This window comes from Pantherophis guttatus, chromosome 3 (genome assembly GCF_059756535.1).
Source record: "Pantherophis guttatus breed Tessera chromosome 3, ASM5975653v1, whole genome shotgun sequence".
Lineage (NCBI taxonomy): Eukaryota > Metazoa > Chordata > Lepidosauria > Squamata > Colubridae > Pantherophis > Pantherophis guttatus.
Genome location: NC_142065.1, coordinates 151,516,256 through 151,537,455, shown reverse-complemented (window position 1 = coordinate 151,537,455; position 21,200 = coordinate 151,516,256). Strand labels below are relative to the sequence as shown.

Genomic DNA, 21,200 nt, shown 5'->3' with positions numbered 1-21,200 from the left:
TTCTTTCTTTTTTTTATACATATACTTATAAATCACAATGGGACAAAGTTCAGTAGTGCAGAAAAGGGTCTCAACACTTTATAGAGGATAACACTGACTAATTGGAGAAAAAGCATATAGTTGCAAGGACAAGACCAACTTGATGACACATAATCAATTAATTGCCCTCAATGAGAACAGAACCAAGTGTAATGGATTTCATAGTATTACATAGCACATGCAATCCATTGTGATTCCTGATGGATGGTGATAATTCATGTTTTTGGAAGACAAAACTATGCTAAAGCACCAACAGAAAAATAAAACAGAAGATAACAGGAACTATTTTTAAGTGAATAGTTTTATATTTTATTAATAAATAAATATCACAATAATGTAGATGCCACGAAGAATGTTCTCTTTGTCCTATTAATTAAATTTATATGGTGGTTGGACATTGTAATCAACTTGAGACTTTGTTCAATCTATCAATAAGTTCAAAAGGAAGCAGTAATCTTGGTCCTAGGCATCTTACAACTTTACAGATACACATACAAGTCTCAAGAACATTTGAAGCAGTAGTGGGTTCCACTTACCTTTGTTACTGGTTTGGAACTATGAGCTCGCACGCAGCACTTCTGCGCATGTGAAGAACCTTCTACACATGTGCAGAGCATCTGTGATGATGTCCGGGTGGGTAGGCGGAGCCTCCCGCCGCCGCCACTACCAATTCACTTGAACCGGGACAAACTGGTAGAAACCGATCACTGATTTGAAGTATATGTATCAGAGTCAAGTTTCAAGGACATTTATTACCTTTACAGCACAGACATGCTTATTTAATTTATAGGATACAAAGATTTAAAAACAAAACTTTAAGAGGCAATAACTTAGCAGACAATAGCGACACGTATATCAAGATTAAATTATATAAACCCAAAGTGTCACATATTATGCTGTAAAGCAAATACGGCAGAACAGCGGGAGTTGAGAATAAAAAACCAAATTTGTTTAATGGATTGAGGTCTGAAGGTCTGTGTTTCAGCATTAAACTATTCCTTTGATCTCTGCCATGAAGAGCAAACAATTCTTGTGCTTTCATCTGTAAAAAAAGTGACTTGCATTCTACAGAGCTGAAATTGCAGTCTTTCATTTCAGAAAAGAAATGTGACTGCACTATGTCACCCAAAGTCAGAGCACATAACAGCCCGGCATCATAAGTTATTTATAGACATACAGGAGGTTTGGAAAACAAATCAAAACACGGATGCAGTATTGCAGGACATTATGCCCCTGCCATAGGATTTGTCTCTGGTACACACAGATATCATAGAATCATTCTTTTCCTCTGAAACATCATTACGATACTGTATATATTAAACTAGACACTGATCCTTCTTTTGCCAGGTAGAACAAACACAGTGGTATGATGCAACTTTCCTAGACCTATTGCTGAAGCTTTGCCATAATTTCAAGTAGAAAATGAAGGATGGGAAAATCCATTGCCATTTTTCCCATCTGGATGCCATTTTTCCCAAACTGGATACTAAATAAACGGTCAACGTTAAGAATATGTTTCATCAGTATTTTCGTTAGTTATATAATAAATAAAAATTTATCTAAACAAAATAGTTCAGACATATTACACTGACAACAACATTACACATTGTCAAGGCCATGGTTTGTAACTGGTTTGAATGCTAGACTACTAGAAGGGCTGAATGAAGGGAAAAAATGTATGTTTGAATTATGATGATGAGGAAAAATCATTGGCAATTATCTTGGACTGCAAGAACAACAAATCATTCAATGTTAGATAAACTAAAATAAGGAGGGTAAATAGAGGCATTGATAAATAAGCAAAAGCTTGATTTTTTTGGACAAACATTGGAAAAGTAAGCATTAGGAAAGAATACCCTAATGCTTGAAAAAGTTTGAAAAGACAGGGTGGCTAAACGTTATCACAGCCGACATACAGTATTGCAACTGCATGTATAAGCTTACAAGAACTTAAAGATGCAGTTAATGACAATCTTGGTGCCTTTTGATGTCCATTGGGTCACAACAAGTTGAAAACAACTGAACAAGTGATTAATCACTGAACAGGAGCACAGTAGTATGAATTGTTACATCAATTTATATCAGTTCCTTAGTTCAGTTTCTGAATATTCTTAGATATTCACTGAATATCTAAACGGAATATTCACAGAACATTTTCTCCCAAAATTACTTAACACTTACACAAAAACTTGGAGACCGTTTCTCAATATATCACACTTCCATAAATTTAAAATTATAATTAAATGAACAACAATAATAAAATGCCTGTGTGGAATTGGTGTGTGCTAGTCTACCCTTCTAGTTTTCAGGTCCTATCCTTAAAATTAAAATTCTGACACATGTGATTAATGTACTGTATATTACTATTTAATATATGTGTTTAGATCATCCATGCAAGAACCACTGTCCATATCCTCTGCATTTATTTTGTTTCTTTGGGTTCCTATTAACATCTCCTTTTTCTTAATCCTTAGAGCAATTGCTCAGAGCAATGTTAAATCATCAGAACTCCTTTACAATCAGCTGCTATTTTCCTAAGACCTCCTGACTTTATTTTTATTCCTTCCAACCCAGGAACAGGTTGGAAAATAAAGTAAACAAATATAAACAAATATTTATATGTATACTTTATTTACATAAACACATTTATATTTGAATTTATAAATTTATATAAATATGTAAGTATACTTTATTTACACAGTAAATAAATATCAACAAAGTAAAGGGACATAGAACAGTACTATCTATCAATGGATCTTACTCCCAAATCAAAACAGTGTGGGGAGAAACTGGCAAAAGAAAGATCAAATCTGAAAGTGAGCTAAATCCAAGTCAGGTTGGGGAAGAAAAAAATCTAGAAAAAAGCATGGGAGAGACAGTCAAACCACAGCTTTGGCCATTTTTAAGTCCCCAATCTCTTGATCACGTGATGCCGAATAAATCGGAAATAATTCTACAAGCACAATTTGGTTACTATATTTATTTTTCCTGCTCTTTCTTCTATTCCAACTTGACTACACCTAAGAAACTCTTTGGTGGGATCTTCTTAAATTGGCCTAAGCAAGACAGTTTTGTTGGACCTAAAACATACTGACTTCAGGCAATATGGATCAACCTGCTACAAACAGGGTTCTAACTGCCTTGATACCTACAAACTTTCTTAAATTCTACATCTTCCTAAACCCTCCTTTCTCCATCCGATAGATGGTGTAGGTTTCCATGGTGATTCCAGGGCATCATAGGAAATGTAGTTTTAACAAATCATGGTATAATTGCATGGAAAAATGCTATTGCTATGATTTCCTGTGAAAATAATATTCTCAGACTTGTTCAGAGTATGGACAACTATGGCACGGTAGTGATTTATTTCTATTAAAATGGGCTTTTCTTTTTTTTTTTTTTTTGCTTCATTTGCTTTTACACATTTAAAAATCATTACCTAGAAAAATGGGTCAAGACTGGCTTTCAATTTTGGGTGGGTTACAGATACTGTAAAATAAAACCAGTAACATATCCGAAAATGTATCTAGCTTTATTTCAATACCGTTTTTCATGCAAAACCATGCAAGATTTGTAGCTGCTGATCTGCATCTTCCTCTTCCCAAATTTTATAAATTATTTAAAAACATGTGAAAAAGATATGTTCAAAAATGAGTGACAGAATAAACTCGTAATTTGTTTTACAGCACAGATGACTATACTATATGATTAGAATGAAGCTACTTAGATTTCAGAAACAAAACTTACATTGAGGAGCATTAGGTAATGACAACTGCCTATCACTCACACAGCCAATCTGCAGGATGGATGCGCTAAATGGGATAATGGAAGTTTATACTATATATGTAAATGTAGCATGAGTTCTGGGTATCTGTGTGTATAGTTGTTCCCCAATTCATCAATAAGAATGAAAAAAAAATCGACCAATGCTAGGGCTGCTTATATAAGATTAGTACTTTCTCCTTTATTGGACCTTATTTCTTGTCACCTACCAATATAGTAGCCATTGCTGCTTGTATAAAACATTTCTGCAGATGATTTACTTTCTGTGATTCTGTGATTTTTTTTAACCCGGAAATGCAAAATGCAGTATTGGACCACAAAGAGTTAGCATTTTCAGTATATCTTTGTTCTCTTTAGATTTTTTTCAGTCCAGATACAATAGCCCTAGTATGTAATTCGGATTTAGCATTTTTGGTAAAGAGAATATATGTAGTTTAGGGATGAACTGTGGAGTATGTTTTACATAGTAGCTGGTACAATCCTTCCACTGTATATTGTAGAAGACTCTGCTTTTTCTTCTTGGATTATTGGGTCTTTTGGTTTATTCAAGATATTTTGGAGGGCTTAAATTGGTTTCTGTGCTATCGCAATGGATGTAATAGTTTGTTGGTTTTTATACTGTATATAAACAGGGACCAAGCCTCACACTCACTCACTCTGATGATGATGTTATTTAGTTGAGTAATAAAATATCTGCAAGCCAACAACTAAGCTCAGAGAGCACCAAGGACTCCACAGCTCAACCCATGAAACCCATAAAACCATGAAAGCCAGTTGGTGACTTTGGGACAATTATTCTCTTTTAGACCAACCTACCTCACAGGACTGTTGTGGGGATAAAAGGAGGAGGAAGGTGTGTTGATTATGTCCCACTTTTATTGAGTTATTTGTAAAAATAATAAAGGTGGGATAGAAATAAATAAATAAAACCCTAAGATGCACATTTTCTCTTCTACTGCAAATATATTGCTTTGCTTTTAACAGGCAGATTTACAGTTTCATTCACAATTCTTAGGAGATTATCAGCTATGTTGAGTTTGCTATAAAGAACCGGCTAACTAAATCACTGGAGCTCAAAGACAGGCTTAGTTAATGCGTTCTATATTAAATGATATCCAGGTGACAATTCTTGGGTATAATATAATAGACATCTCGTATTTAAAAAGTACCAGAACTCTGTATTCAATGAAGCAATTGTATTTAAAATATAAACACAGAGAATCTTTAGAATCAGGGCTACAGAGATTAAGATCACTGAACTATCACAGAAGCAAATATACAAAATAACTAAACTAATCTGAATTGGTTTTGCTTTCCTTCAAATAGTTCTTCAAATGTAAAACAACTCCCCATCACAATACTGATTCTGTCCCAACCTAAACAAATTGTGCCATATGGCCCCCCAAAAAACTTAAACAATTTTTCCTAACTTAGATCTAAAATATTGCTCTAAATAAACTAAACTTGACAGGTGTTGTTTCTTTAATTGGAAGGAAGGTAAATATATACTAAAATTTCTGTTCTGATTACTGTATGCTCTATCCTAATAAAAGTTTTATAGCAGACGTGAAAAAAGGTGTAAAGCTTGCACCACATATGCATTTGCTAATTCTGCTTCAAAATTGTTTGAAAATTATTTCATGTGAACTGATTATATTCTGCCCATTACTTCACCAAACAGGCTCGATTTAATTTTATCAAATGTCTGTAGCAAACAAAAGATAAAATAATATTTAAATACTAATAATGTTACTCTTAAAGAAACCCACGTAAGCATATTCTTGACCATTTCGTTAAACATCAAGAATTGTGGATTTAATAGCAGTCCCAAGGCTTTCCTACGAAAAAAATAATACAGTTTTTCATATAGCATACAGGCAGATGCTGTTAAATGCTATATATTCCTGATAGTGCTCAAATCAGGGCAAACTTTAAATACTACGAAAAGCAGATTTTTCCAATCTATTATCTTACAGATAAGTTATATTTCAATAAATATAAATCTAGTGAAGGGATATGAGAGTCAAAATTGCATACTTCTGCAGAAAAGTCAGTTGGACTAGGCTGAAAATCAACCCTTTTCCCCAACTCTAAAAAACTCCCCACATTCATAAACAAATAGAAGTGCTAAATATGCTAAATAAATATAGAACAACATAATGAGTAGAAATAGGAACAATTCATAAAAAAAATAGATCGTGTATACATTATGGCATCTGAAGTGAAGCACAATTGTGTTCCTGAACAACTCTGAAATAGTCAAATATGTAAACAGATCATTGTGTAAACGGTACAATTTTACATCTAACTGATTTTTAACTACCAATATGACTGTTTCTAATATCTCAAAAAAACACCTCACCACTCTTAACGGTGACATGTCTACACATTAAACAGGCATGAATATATTTTCTTGGTTTTCTTTCCCCAGCAATGATTAATGCAGCCTATCAGAAGCCAGATGGTGCAAAACCAAACCCATCAATCAAAATGAAAAGACCACAGAGTGCTTCTCCACAATGATGTGCTTGGAAATGGAAATTTTCTTCATAGGCTCTTGGCCACAATCTGCAGAGCAAACCCTAAATAAGCTTGCACGGTCGCCAAAAAGCTAGCAGGAAGGGCTTTGTTAGGCGGTAAAGAGCTGAAGAAGCAATGTTTGCTGCTCAGAGAAGGAAGGATTAATAAAAACCCAAATGTGTAGCAAAAAAAAAAAAAAGTTAAAAGTGGGTTTTGAAATTATTTTAATATTGTTTCGTCTGATGACAGATTCTGTCAAGCTGTCCATTCATTGCTGATTTAATATGGGATAATGCCATGCATTAATAAGCAGCTGCCACTGTCTGCCTGACACAAGAATCAGCATTTAATGACTTGTCCTGCGCAAGCAGTTTAAATACAGTAATCCTGAATGTCTCGGTTTTACAATATGCATCCTTTCTCTTCAAAACTTGTGAAAGAAAACAAATGTTCATGCATTTCTACATTAAACTGTTACGGATGCTTCCTGATTAATGTCTCTCAGCAAAAAAAAAAAAAAAAAAAAAGAAAAAGAAAAACCATTGTGAATGTACTATTAGCAAATTTCATAGAGTATTTGTGGGGGAGTTTACACAATTTCCGTTTTGTGTGAAAATTCAGAATAAATCACTTGTATCTCTTTGATATTTATTTATATGTACACGCACATATGCATATGTGGACAATGCATACCTTCATAAATATATGACTGTGAGAGTAAAACAGCATTAAGGATTTATTTGTTGAGACTTAAGAGTATATGTATCTATCAGTCTAGCTATACATTAATTATACTTTTGTTGTTAATTGCGAAGTCATGTCCGACCGATCGCGACCCCATGGACAATGTTCCTCCAGGCCTTCCTGTCCTCTACCATCCTCTGGAGTCCATTTAAGCTCACGCCTACTGCTTCAGTGACTCCATCCAGTCACCTCGTTCTGTCGTCCCCTTCTTCGTTTGTCCTCAATCTTTCCCAGCATTAGACTCTTCTCCAGTGTCCTTCCTTCTCATTAGGTGGGCAAAGTATTTGAGTTTCATCTTCAGGACCTGGCCTTCTAAAAAGCAGACAGGGTTGATCTCCTCTAGGACTGACCGGTTTGATCACCTTGCAGTCCAAGGGACTTGCAGGAGTCTTCTCCAGCACTATAGTTCAAAGGCCTCAATTCTTTGGTGCTCAGCCTTTCTTATGGTCCAACTTTCACAGCCATACATTGCAACTGGGAAAACCATAGCCTTGACTATACGCACTTTTGTTGGCAGGGTGATGTCTCTGCTTTTTAGTATGCTGTCTAGATTTGCCATGGCTTTCCTTCCCAGGAGCAAGTGTCTTTTAATTTCTTGGCTGCATTCCCCATCTGCGGTGATCTTGGAGCCCAGGAAAATAAAATCTGTCACTACCTCCATTTCTTCCCCATCTATTTGCCAGGAATTGAGAGGGCCGGATGCCATGATCTTAATTTTCTTAAAGTTGAGTTTCAAGCCAACTTTTGCACTCTCCTTCTTTACCTGCATCAAGAGGCTCTTTAGTTCTTCTTCACTTTCTGCCATTAAAGTGGTATCATCTGCATCTCTGAAGTTGTTGATATTTTCCTGGCAAACTTAATTCCAGCTTTTGATTCATCTAGCCCTGCCTTTCTAATGATGTGCTCTGCATATAAGTTAAATAGGCAGGGCAACAGTATGCAGCCTTGCTGGACTCCTTTCCCAATTTTGAACCAATCAGTGGTTCTGTGTCTAGTTCTCACTGTTGCTTCTTGATCCGCATATAAGTTTCTCAAGAGACAAATAAGATGATCTGGTACTCCCATCTCTTTAAGAACTTGCCACAATTTATTGTGTCCACACAATGAAAGGTTTTAGCATAGTCAATGAAGCAGAAGTAGATGTTTTTTTGGAACTCCCTAACTTTCTCCATGATCCAGCGTATATTGGCAATTTGATCTCTAGTTCTCTGACTCTTCGAAATCCTACCTGTACTTCTGGTAGTTCTCAATCCACATACTCCTGGAGCCTAGCTTGTAGGATTTTAAGCATAATCTTACTAGCATGTGAAATGAGTGCAATGGTGCGACAGTTCAAACATTCTTTGGCATTGTCTTTCTTTGGAATTGGAATGTAAACTGATCTTTTCCAATCCTGTGGCCACTGTTGAGTTTTCCAAATTTGCTGGCAAATTGAGTGTAGCGTCTTTTAAGATTTTGAATAACTGAGCCAGGAGTGGGTTCTAAAATTTTTTACTACCGGTTCTGTGGGCATGGCTTATTTTGTGGGCATGGCTTTATGATCATGTGACAATTCTTTAGGATTTAGCAGAGGTACTGGTCTACCAGGCTTTTAACTGCTTGCAGAGCTGTACCAGTCTACCCATTTATTTTTGTAGGCACCGGTCTACTCATTTGTTTTTGGAGGCACCGGTCTACCCATTTATTTTTTGAGGCACTGGTCTACCCATTTATTTTTGCAGGCACCGATCTACTCATTTGTTTTCTTTTAGCACTGATCAGCTGTAGGGCGGCCCTTTGAAGCCCCGCAGCAAGAGTTTAAACAGTTTTTTTCCCTCTAGACGATCAGCTGGGACTCAGGAGGGAGCAACAGATTGGGGGTGGGGCCAAAGAAAAGGTAAGAATAATGCGGGGGGCAGGGGCGGGGAGGCAAAACCGGTTCAGTGACATCATATCGTCACTGCTACTGGCTTGGGGGAACTGGGCTGAACCAGAGGAACCCATCACTGAACTGAGCTGGAATACTGTCACCTCCACTAGCTTTGTTGTTGCTCAGATTTCCTAAGGCCCATTTGACTTCACATTCTAGGATGTTTGGCTCGAGGTCAGTGACCACCCCATCATCATTATCAGGGATGTTAAGCTCATTCTTGTATAGTTCTTCTGTGTAATTTTGCCACCTCTTCTTAATCTCTTCTGTCTCTGTTAGGTCCCTGCCATTTTGGTCCTTTATCATGCCCATCTTTGCATGAAACGTTCTCTTCATATTTCCAATTTTCTTGAAGAGATCTCTGGTCCTCCCTGTTCTATTGTATTCTTCTATTTCTTTGCACTGTTCATTTAAGAATGCATTCTTATCTCTTCTAGCTATTCTCTGGAATTTTGCATTCAATTGGGTGTATCTTTCTCTTTCTCCCTTGTCTTTCGTTTCCCTTCTTTCCTCAGCTATTTGCAAAGCTTCTTCAGACAGCCATTTTGCTTTCTTGCATTTCTTTTTCTTGGGATGGTTTTAGTTGCTACCTCTTGTACAATGTTGCGAACCTCCATCCATAGTTCTTCAGGCACTCTGTCTATCAGATCTAATTCCTTAAATCTATTTGTCACTTCTACTGTATATTCATCAGGGATATGATTTAGTTCATACCAGAGTGACCTAGTGCTTTTCCCTACTTTCTTCAATTTAAGCCTAAATTTTGCAACAAGAAGCTCATGAGCTGAGCCATAGTCAGCTCCTGGTCTTGTTTTTACTGACTGTATAGAGCTTCTCCATCTTTGGCTGCAGAGCACATAGTCAATCTGATTTCTGTGTTGACCGTCTGGTGATGTCCCTGTGTAGAGTCGTCTCTTGGGTTGTTGGAAAAGAGTATTTGCTATGATCATCATATTCTCTTGACAAAATTCTATCAGCCTGTGCCCTGCTTCATTTTGTACTCCAAAGCCAAACTTACCTGTTATTCCAGTTATTGACTATGAAGGCTACTCCATATCTTGGCCACAGTAGTATACCTGATGGTCATCTGAATTAAATTCACCCATTCCTGTCCATTTTAATTCACTTATTCCTAAGATATAGATGTTTAGTCTTGTCATCTCTTGTTTGACCACATCCAGCTTGTCTTGATTCATGGATCTTACATTCCAGGTTACTATGGAGAAAAGATCTTTGCAGCATCGGACTTTCCTTTCACCACCAGATACATCCACAGCTGAGCGTCCTTTCGGCTTTGGCCCTGTCGCTTCATTTTTTTCTGGTTCTACTAGTACTAGCCCTCTACACTTCCCCAGTAGCATATTGGATACCTTCTGACCTGAGGGGCTCATCTTTCGGCATCATATCTTTTTTCCTTTTGGTATTGTCCATGGGTTTTTCATGTCAAAGATACTGGAGTGGGTTGCCATTTCCTTCTCCACTGGATCACGTTTTGTCAGAGGTCTCTGCTATGTCCTATCCGTCTTGGGCGGCCCCTGCATGGCATAGCTCATAGCTTCATTGAGCTACGCAAGCTCCTTCGCCATGACAAGGCAATAATCTATGAAGGAGATTAATTATACTACTCTAGGCTTTTTCATCCCAATGATTTCACATAGGATTAAAATCCCTTATTAAAACGTTATTTCCAAACGTAATGTTGGAATGTATCACATAATTCTACAAGCCACTTAACATACATATCAGAATGAATATGTAAGGCATGCTGTTAAAAATAATATCAGTAAGTTTTATACAAGTGAATAGATTTCAAAACTAAAATACACCACGTATTATGATGGGTGCTTATGAGTGACATTCTAGCTGAAGACAAAGCTTTGAGAATAACTCTTAGAAAAGGGGTATCTTGTCCTACTGAACCAGAACAAAATACAATCAAGATGGCAGGAATGGTTCACATGGTAATGTTTAGAGTTTAGCAGGAGAAATACTTCAGACTCTCAACTTGAGGATTTTATTCTATCCTGCCTTTGTAAATACATCTCTACCTTATAGAAAACATAAAAATGTCTCTCAGTGAAAGGTGATTCTGTGAGTTACCGGTAATAAAATAACTTCATTGACACAATATTTTATAATGTTGTACTGTAAATATGCACTACATATCACATGTACTATAAATATGTACTATTCATTCATTCATTCGTTCGTTCGTTCGTTCATTCATTCATTCGTTTCCTGCCTTTATTATTTTCACAAATAACTCAAGGCAGTGAATATATCCAACACACCTTCTTTCTCCTATTTCCTCGCAACAACAACCCTGTGAAGTGGGTTGGGCTGAGAGTGAATGATTGGCCCAAAGTCACCCAGCTGATTTTCATGGCTAAGCATGACTTGAACTCATGGTCTTTTGTTTTGTAGCCTGGTGCCTTAGCCACTAGGTGAAACTGACTCTATAATAATAAAATTATATTATATTATATTATATTATATTATATTATATTATATTATATTATATTATATTATATTATATTATATTAATTATATTATATTATATTATATTATATTATATTATTATATTATTATAATATAATATTTTAATGGTATGCAAATGTTATATATATCTCTGTAGAAAGAACAATTCCTTTCTATGCTTTGATCTAGAATAAAACATTAATAGAGGATGTCACACATCCTCGATCACGTTAAAAGTTGGAACCAGGTAAGAGGCCGATATTAGCTGGTTCTGAGGCTACCCAACCCAGAAAAGAATATTTGCCTCCTTCTCTTTCAGTTAGTTTGCTGGAGCAATCACAAGAGTAAAGTAGGAAGACTAATGTGACATGATTGTTGAAATAGCCATAGAAAGCGAAAATCTGGTTTTTTAAGGATTCAGACAGAAACACAACTTATTTTTCAAAAGCTCTACATTATTCCCAAAGTACATCCTACACAAATCTAAAATCTTAAGTATAGAACTTCACAAAGTACAGGAGAAACCCCTCCCAAATATGAGAACACTTCCAGAAATCAGAGGATATCTGACAAAATCTGAATTTATGCTTGATGTGCATATATGTTATTATTTATTTAAAATATGTACCTCATAAAGTGGACCAGTGGATAATACACAGGATTAAAAATGCATCTGGATACAATAACATACAGTACAAACCTACTCTCCAAAAAAAGAGGGGAATGTTTAGCAAAGCAGACAAATCTAGTGTTGTCTATTGAAATAGACAAGCTTAGATAAAGCTGCTTGGTTAAGCATTTCTTATATTTTTAAGAGAGACCCACCAGAGGACTATTGAAATCTTCCTATCATGAAACTCTATGAATCAAGTTGTTCACTTTTAGTTTTATATTTTTCATTTGATATTTTGAAAACTCATTAATAAAAACATTTCAAATCCAAGTTGAAGTAACAAAGGGAGTTAAGAGAGATGTCGCTATCAAGGTGAGCTTTCAAGCTTCAAGTTGCTTGCTTGTTCAAGACATCTGGCAGTGTCCTTCCATGCTTGCTTTCCTGGATTTGATCTTATTTTCTTCCATATATCTATCATGCCCATGTTCAGGAAACACTCAAGCCTCATACTTTCATTTCTTCTATTTGTTAGAAAACCTTTTTGGATAATTTTCAGTTTGGTTTGCACCTAGCATACTCCCAGCCAATTCTTCTATACAGATCAGGGCAAGCACACACCACTCAACACAGCTAGCCAAAATATAACTTTATGTTTATTCATTACACATCATTAAACAGAAAAAAACCTAAAAATAATAGGCAATGGGCCAAAAGCAGGGAGGGAGATGTGAACAACAGAAATGAATTTATCTACAGCACTGAACTTTTCAGAGCCACAGGAAACATTACTGAGTAATTAGCATTGACAGTCCCAAGGGAGTGGCCTTTGTTTATTCCATCTTTAAACCTTTTGTGGGCATAACGGCAGCAGAATAGAGAAAGTAGAACACCAGGTGATGATATCTCCTCTATTCAGTACCATAACAGGGAAAAATTGGTGGATGGAGATGATGTACCCAACAGCATCAACCTAATTAACAATCCCTATGGAAATAATCTACACTATGTATTATTCTGATAGTTGGTTTACAATCTTTGTGGTGTGTTAGCCAAGCAGAGAGTCTTCTTATTGTTGTTAGTCACTCATGGAATAGAGGCTTTATTAAGGGAAACCTGAAAAAAATAAGGCTCAACCAAGCTTCAATCCCATAAGTGGGTTTTATTATACTGCCTAATATATTATAAGGTTCTAGTATGCAACACAATACAATCTCAGACTAGATTTGTTTAAAAGCCTAAAGAAGGGGAGGTACACTGCAAAGGACTCTGTAAATATTGCTTGCTTGTTTTTGAAAATCTTCTAAGATAAACTTTACTGTAAAAATCGTCTAGCTGTTTTGACCTTCAAAAACTATGGAAAGGAGGCTGAGAGAAAGGCTGGATTTATAATTTCAAAAATTATCTGTTTCAGGAGAGGACAGCTTTGGAGAAATCACTGGCATAATCTGAAACCATCTCAGCACATCATAAATCAGTGTGCATATCTGTCAGCTATTTCATATTCCATTAGATTGAAACTACATGTAGGCTTATGGCATGGACAGCAGCTAATTTTAATTCTTCCTATCCACTCTTCTGTTATTTTTTTTCTGTCTTAGCTAATACAGCATTTAAAAATTTAAAAGCTTTTGGTTTTATTTTATAATTTTGAATTTAGCTTAATAAAATTATTGTCCAGATGTCAATTACCGAACTTTTCTTGTAGTCAACACAATTAACTAAGTTTTTAAATAAATTTTAGTTCACCATTTACCGTATTTTTCGGACTATAAGACACACTTTTTTGTCTCCCAAAAGGGGGCAAAAATGTCTGTGCATCTTATAGACCGAATATTGCCGAAGCCCCGCCCACCCACCAGCCATTTTTTGGCCTCCGTATGCCCTGTTTTCGGACCTTTATTGGCCCATCTTCAAGGCTTTTTTTGGCCTGTTTTTGAGGCTTTCTGGGCCTGTTTTGGGGGCTTTTTTCAGCCTGTTTTTGAGGTTTTTGGGCCCATTTTTGAGGCTTTTTTCAGCCTGTTTTTGAGGCTTTTTTGGTCTGTTTTGAGGGCTTTTTAGGCCCATCTTTTCAGCTTTTTTTGGCCTGTTTTTTCAGAAAAAATGAGCCAAAAAAGCCTCAAAAACAGGCCAAAAAAAGCCTCAAAAACAGCTCCAAAAAGCCATGAAAACGACTCCAGAAAAGCCTCAAAAATGGGCCAAAAAAACCCCGAAAACAGGCCAAAAGAAGCCTCAAAAATGGGCCAAAAAAGCCCCAAAAACGGGCTGAAAAAAGCCTCAAAAATGGCCTGAAAGAAGTCCCGGAAACAGAACGAAAACATACTGGAAAAGGCCCGAAAAAAGGCCTGAAAAAAGGGAGGCCAAAACCTTTTTTTTTGTTGTTGTTTTCCTCTTCTAAATTTAGCTGAGTCTTGTAGTCAGGTGCATCTCATAGTCTGAAAAATACGGTAGCTACTCTTCAGAATGTGTCCCCTCCATGTGACTTTTATTAAGAGAAGTTGTAGAAGCTACTCTACCTCAGAGAAACAAAGTTAAAATTCATTAGAAAAATGTCTTTTGCATTATGGAAAATGCTATATTAAAAGCATTTTTCCTCAAGGAGAACATTCTTTCCTGCACTAAACTGTAAAACATATTCCATCTTCTTAGACATCTCTTATTTGCTTTCAAAAAGGAAAAATACCCTCTTCTATGCAAGATATGAAAACACCTTTAAAAATGAAGTAGCTAATACTGGAAAAGTGAAACAGTTTAAGGGAGACTTGACATGAAATTTTAACAACGTAAATCATACTGGATTGGAAAAAACACTGAAACTGCCTTTTTGAATCTGAAAGGAATCCATGGAATTTTGAACAAGCATAGCACATAATAGTAGAAATAATGTAGGGTGTTTCTACATTACATGTTCAAGGATTATAGCTCACCTTACAAGTTTTTGAGTAAAAATAAGCTAATACTGAAGAAAGAAATTATAGTCAACAGCAAAATCAACAGCAAAGAGATCAAATAGGAATAGCTTTTTACAGTTAGGCCTCAGAATTTAGGAATGCAAGTTGATTTCTAAAGTGCAAGGCAAAATAGTATCCCTGAAACAGATACAATTGCAGAATGAAGACAATCTGAATCACAAACATACTGTATTATCATACTACAGACAGGCCTTAATTTATATAATATACTATTATAATTATTATAATATAATAATATAAAATTGCCTTCACTCATGCTTTCAAATGCTAAATGAAACAAGATTGCTTAAACCCAAATCAGAGTATGAGTTTAGAGCTTACAACTACATGAATGGAAGGTACCTGAGTTTGAATGAAATCCATTCCCACCACCTAATTTAGGAAAAACTAAATGAGAAAAATCCTAGTTTACAGCTTTTCCAATTTAAAGAAAGACTTTCAGAATGATAAAAGAAACCCCATCATTATTTGTTAATTCTGACATCTTGTTCTCTGAAGGTTTTCAACAGACTCCTGGGGCATGCATTAACCTCTGCCATTTTGTTTGTTTGTTTGTTTTTAGGGTTGCCAGGTCTGCTTCCAAAAAATAGCGGACAAGTGGGGGGGGGGGTGTTAAGTAGTAAAAAAATAAAAAAAAATTTACAATTAAATTATATATTTTCTTACAAACATTTTAACACGTATTAAAATAATCGCTTCGAAACTTTACTTAAAATTCAAAACATCAAATATATTATAATAATATGTAAAATATTAAATTACATTTTACTTTACTGTCGTGTGTATTTTTTATTTGACTGCACAGCTTTGATTAATTCTTTGTGTTTAAGGAATAATTCCTTAATTTCAGTACAACTACCAAGAGCCTTGGTAGTACAGTGGTCTAAAGCACCCTGTTATTAAGACCAGCTGCCTGCAATTACTGCAGGTTCGAATCTCGCCAGGCTCAAGGTTGACTCAGCCTTCCATCCTTTCTCAGGTAGGTAAATTGAGGACCCAGTTGTGGGGGCAATAAGCTGACTTTGTATAAATATACAAAAAGGATGAAGGCTATTGCTTAGCGCATTGTAAGCCGCCCTGAGTCTCCGGAGAAGGGCGGCATATAAATTTTTTTTTAAAAAAAGTTGAGAAATATTAAAAAATATACAATCATAAAGCTTTTGAATAAAAAAAATGTCTACTATTTTGTGAAAAAAAATAGTGAACATAATGTGAAAAAAGCGGACTGTCTGCTCAAATAGTGGACACCTGGCAACCTTATTTGTTTTAACACAACTATAGTGCCCTTGAACTGTGAGCTATTAAACTCACAGTTCACAGTATCTGAGGTGTGAATCTTTATGGAGGTAGATATATCCTAAGAACTAGAAAAAGGAGCTTTGTTGCATCTGAAAAACTCAGGATAAAAAGTGGGAAAGAAAATTAAAAACAAAAATCAAAGAGAACCAGTTTGGTTTAGTGGTTAAGGCAACAGGCTAGAAACCAGGATGCGGTGTGTTCTAGTCCCTCCTTTTTCATGGCTAAGGCCAGCTGGATGACCTTGGGTCAGTCACATTCTCGCAGCCCAACTCACCTCACATAGTTGTTGTTGTGAGGAAAATAGGAGGAGGAAGAGGAATATGTTTGCCCTCTTGAGTTATTTCTAGAAATAATAAAGGTGAGATTGACTGACTGATTGATTGATTGATTGATTGAATGAATGAATGAATGAATGAATGAATGAATGAATGAATGAATGATCTACTCTACTTTATGGTTGGGAAGAGTTCTGCTCTATTTTATGGAGACAGTGCTTCAATCGCAGTCAGTAAGTAAGCACATATTTTTGCACGTGTCTGTGAGGAGGATGACAAACTAGACAAGTGTTTGAAACACCAAAAACTAGACTGTGCCTTCTCCTTAAGTTTCCCTTGCATAGAAACTTTCAGAAGCTAAATTTCTAAACACTAACAGGAAAAAACCCTGCAGCTATGCAGATAAATCCATATTATGCAATTACTGCATTGTATGATTTAGATTCTACGTGGAAATATTTCTGGCACTACGCTAATCCCCTTGGCCCTATTTCAGAGTTTCATGCACACACCCTGCTTTTGGTGTCCTGTCTAATTCAGCCATCTCTTCCAGTTGGAAAGCAAAAGAAGTTTTGGAATTGTGCTGAAGAGAAAGGAGACGGACAGTGAAGAATACAAACCACCCACTATCTTCTTTAAAGATTAGGATTTTGCTGTATTATAGCCATAATATAGAGGGGGGGGGAGGCGGAATCACTGAAGTCATTTCGGCTAACTTCAAAGAATTGAAAAGAATTATAGTCTTAAGCACTGCATCTGTGGAAAATATTAAGAACTAAAATATGTAAAGTGAATTAAATAACTGGGCCACCCTAAGGCAGCAGCTGCATGAATGTATTGAATTACAGAAACTATAACCTAGAAATTTTAACGTCCTGTGAACATTATTAGGTTACAGCAAATGTTTAAGCTAAAAACAATTGCATGGGATTTGTATATAGGAGCTGCTTCCGGTAGCAGGAATGAATCTGGGTAAAGGAACTTATTAATTAAGATTAATAGATACAAACTTCAAATCTCTGGAACCCAGATTTGTTCGGAAGATCGTATCTTTGACTTTGCTGTATTCCTCTAGTCTCGCAAAACATATTTTTCAAAAGCTATTTGTCATTCATCTCTGCTACTTTTGTTATTTTAGGTATGTTAAAATACCTAAGAAAATATTGGAATAACAAACCTAAATATTTATATTCTTTTCCACCCCTTACATTCAGTAATATGAAAAATGAATGTACCTGCTCACAAACAAAGTCAGATTGATTTCAGGATATTTGGATATGTAAGGACCACAATAGAAACGAACTGGACTGGAGCTGAGGGACACCAATAACCAAACTCTAGACAGAAGTGCTAATAAAAGAACAGGAGGAGGTGCAGAAGTATGAATGGAAAAAATGTCCCACCGCAAAATTCAGAGGTGAAAATATTTCAAAGGTTTCCGGATGCTCAATTGCTTCTCTTGCTTCTTAACTGAGATACTCTTACATTTAATTTAAGTATCTTCTGCTCTACCATGCAATGAAATAATTCCATGTGTTTTCCTTTTTTTCCCTTTTTTAATCAATTTACATGTTTTGAAATTTGTCCTATTAACCCTGGCATTGCAAGGAGGAAGAGGAGGAGGAGGTGGAAGACAAGAAACATCCGGAAGAGAGCAGGGATTGCCTTCTCATATGCAATAAAGTACTGTTAACTCACCTCTACAATCATGCCTTCATTATTGTTGACTCATGTCAGGTCTCAGTTGGTCCTAAGCATAATTGCACAATGGCTATGATTCTTGACTCGTCAACTATAATACTTTTTAATTCCTTTCCTGAGAATAAGATACTCAAATACAACAACAGGATCACAATGAAGATCCCCGTTTTCTCCACTCAAAAGAAAAGTTAAATAACTGATTATCCAACATGGAAGCTTAACTTTTCAGGGTTTGTGTCACCCCTTCTTATTTCATTTCACTGAGTTTGGCAGTCATGGGAGCTGCTCTATTCCAACATACCACTCTAAAATTATGTCTGACTTACAGGAAATATGAAAGAAGCATCTCCACAGAAATGTCTACAATATGGAGACATATTGAAATTCCAGCCAGAACAGTATAGACAAATCAAGTAATTCAGCTGACTGATAAATGGATCACTGATGACAAGTTTAAAAACTGCAGATTCTTGTCCACGTTAAAAGAACCCAATGTTTCAAAGTCCTGCTAAGCTCTTGAGACTTAATTAAAAACAAAACATACTACTGAAGGAGAAAAAAGGAAGACATGACAATTCATTGATCCATGAAAAGCAATGACTAAGAGAGCTAGCAAAATGGAAGGCCGTAAATTCCAGCCAAAGAAAAATACTATTTTTCATATATTTAGATTCTGTTTCCCATAATGGATCCTTAAAATACTTTTTTGTAGCCAACATGTATAGACCAAGACATTACTCAGCTTTAATAGTTAAATAATATGAATATCATAGTGTAATTAAAAATATTCTGCATTTTATTTTTACCTTGTGATCATATGGATTGTACGAATGAAATAGTTTGGACAGTTCTTTTGTTCTTTGTTTCTTCTGTAGGGAAAGAAGAAAAACATGATTTTTAAGGAAAATTAGAAATACAGAAATAACATATTTCATGTATACAGAAAATACCAATGGATACAATTTTGCAAAGAAAAAAAAATCTCTGTCCTTTAAAAATAGTTATCTTCATCTAAGGAGAGAAATAAAATTACTAGCAAGCAATGTAAACAGATACAAAGAGTACATTCCCCAGTTTGTTACTGTACACTTGTGTATATTTTTGGTCAGTGAAAATAACAAAACCAGAAACTCTTCCCCACCATGAAGGATCCTTGGTGCTCTCTGAGCATGCTTGTTTTCTTGCAGACATTTCATTACCCTAACTAGGTAACATCATCAGGGATGTTGGATCAATATGCACCAAAGTTTGATATTCTCAGGGGGACAGAGAGAATCACTGTCTGGTCACCGAAATTGGAAACAAGATTATTTGGTAGATTTGAGCAGATCATTTCACTGTGATATGTCCCTTCTCTAACATTATTTTGCTCTGTCTCTCCTGTCCTCTGATTTGTATCATTGGGAACCTGGTGCTACAAATATATATATATATATATAACTAGAGTTTTGAAGTTGTACTAGTTAACACTGTACATCACGTACATATGTAATGTAGGTTATATATACAGTATAATGATGTAAGACATTTCAACGAAACTTTGAACTAAATCAGCTCAATAAAACTGAATAATGTCCCCTATCTATTGCAAAATAAAGGTTTTTTTTAAAAAAAAATCAGCAGCATCCACTATATCTATACCATGTGAATAATATTTCACCTAAAATGTTTTATTTTTTAAAGAAGGAAAAGGAAAAAAAATAACTCTTACTATTTGAGCTGGAACCTGAGGCATTTTTGCAGCTGGAGTCCCAGGGCGTGGATAAAACTGGTTAATAAAAAGACTTGGAAACTTGTATTCTTCAACAAGTTTCATGGTTTCTTGAAAATCTTCATCGGTTTCCCCTGGAAACCCACAAATGATGTCTGTAGCAATTGTTATTCCAGGTACTCTGAAATGAGTGGGGAAAAAATTAAGTTGAATACCAGACAACTTTTCCTTCAGCAAAATGGACAATTAGTGTTGCATCATATTACTTTAATATTTTTGAAATGCACTGCCTGTGGAAAATAACATTATAAATATCTTCATATGCAGAAAAGTCTACACAGCAACCTTCAACAGGCAATTTAAATATCATGGTTTCTCGCCAAGAAACTTTGCATTTTCATTTCATGAGGGGGATGTACAATTCCTGACAGAAATTTCTCAGCATTCAACAAAACAAAACAAAATCTACAAACTACAATTCCCAAGGTTTACTCAGAGAAGCTATGACTGCCAAATGGTTTGGATGCTTATAATACAGATGGCTGCCAAGACTCTAAAGAAGTAGCTAAAATTTGAAAGACAATATATCTTGTCTTTCAGCAACGCAAGACGGATCCAACCTTAAAAAAAGAAATTAATTTTTAGAAACGACTTCACTTGAGCGTGTGGCAGTGCTGCAACTGGGAGACGGGAAAAAGTAACGCTAGATTTAATTTTGTTAATCTTCATTACTGTTTGTTGTTGTTAATCTGAAGCCAAAGGCCAATCAAGTTTGTGCAGTGCTGTATTGTTTTCAATGTTGTTTTCCTACCAAGATTCAGGCCATTCCATACAAGTCTCTGAAGGATGATATGTTGAAAGTTCTCTCACCCTTCAAGAAGGGGGCAGGAGCCCCACACCACAACTTCTGGGTGTTTGGGTGGTGAAGGCAGAACAGCAGCCATGTATTTATATTCAACTTTGTTGCTGCTTTATTTAATTGCAAACTGCCTTGACTCTTTGGATGTATGAATCGGTGTGTATTTCTGTGTAAATAAACAATCTTGAAAGATAGAAATATCTTTAAACATATCCCAAAGGTGCTTTTTCAGGAGGCAACTGTACTTTCTTGTTTTTCCTTTTGAAGACATTTCGGTTTTCATTCAAGAAGCTTCTTCAG

General features: G+C 35.8%; 1 protein-coding gene across 2 annotated transcripts in view; it reads right to left on the bottom strand.

Moving 5' to 3' along the window:
- The window catches only part of CDKAL1 (CDKAL1 threonylcarbamoyladenosine tRNA methylthiotransferase), a 312,732-nt gene that overhangs the window by 62,937 nt on the left and 228,595 nt on the right, over positions 1-21,200 (bottom strand). For both annotated transcript variants that reach the window (XM_034429250.3, XM_034429252.3), the window contains 2 exons: positions 20,042-20,222; positions 19,137-19,199 (listed from right to left, as the gene is read on the bottom strand). In XM_034429250.3, the coding sequence (XP_034285141.2) occupies positions 19,137-19,199; positions 20,042-20,222 (244 nt within the window). The remainder of the gene's footprint in view (positions 1-19,136; positions 19,200-20,041; positions 20,223-21,200) is intronic.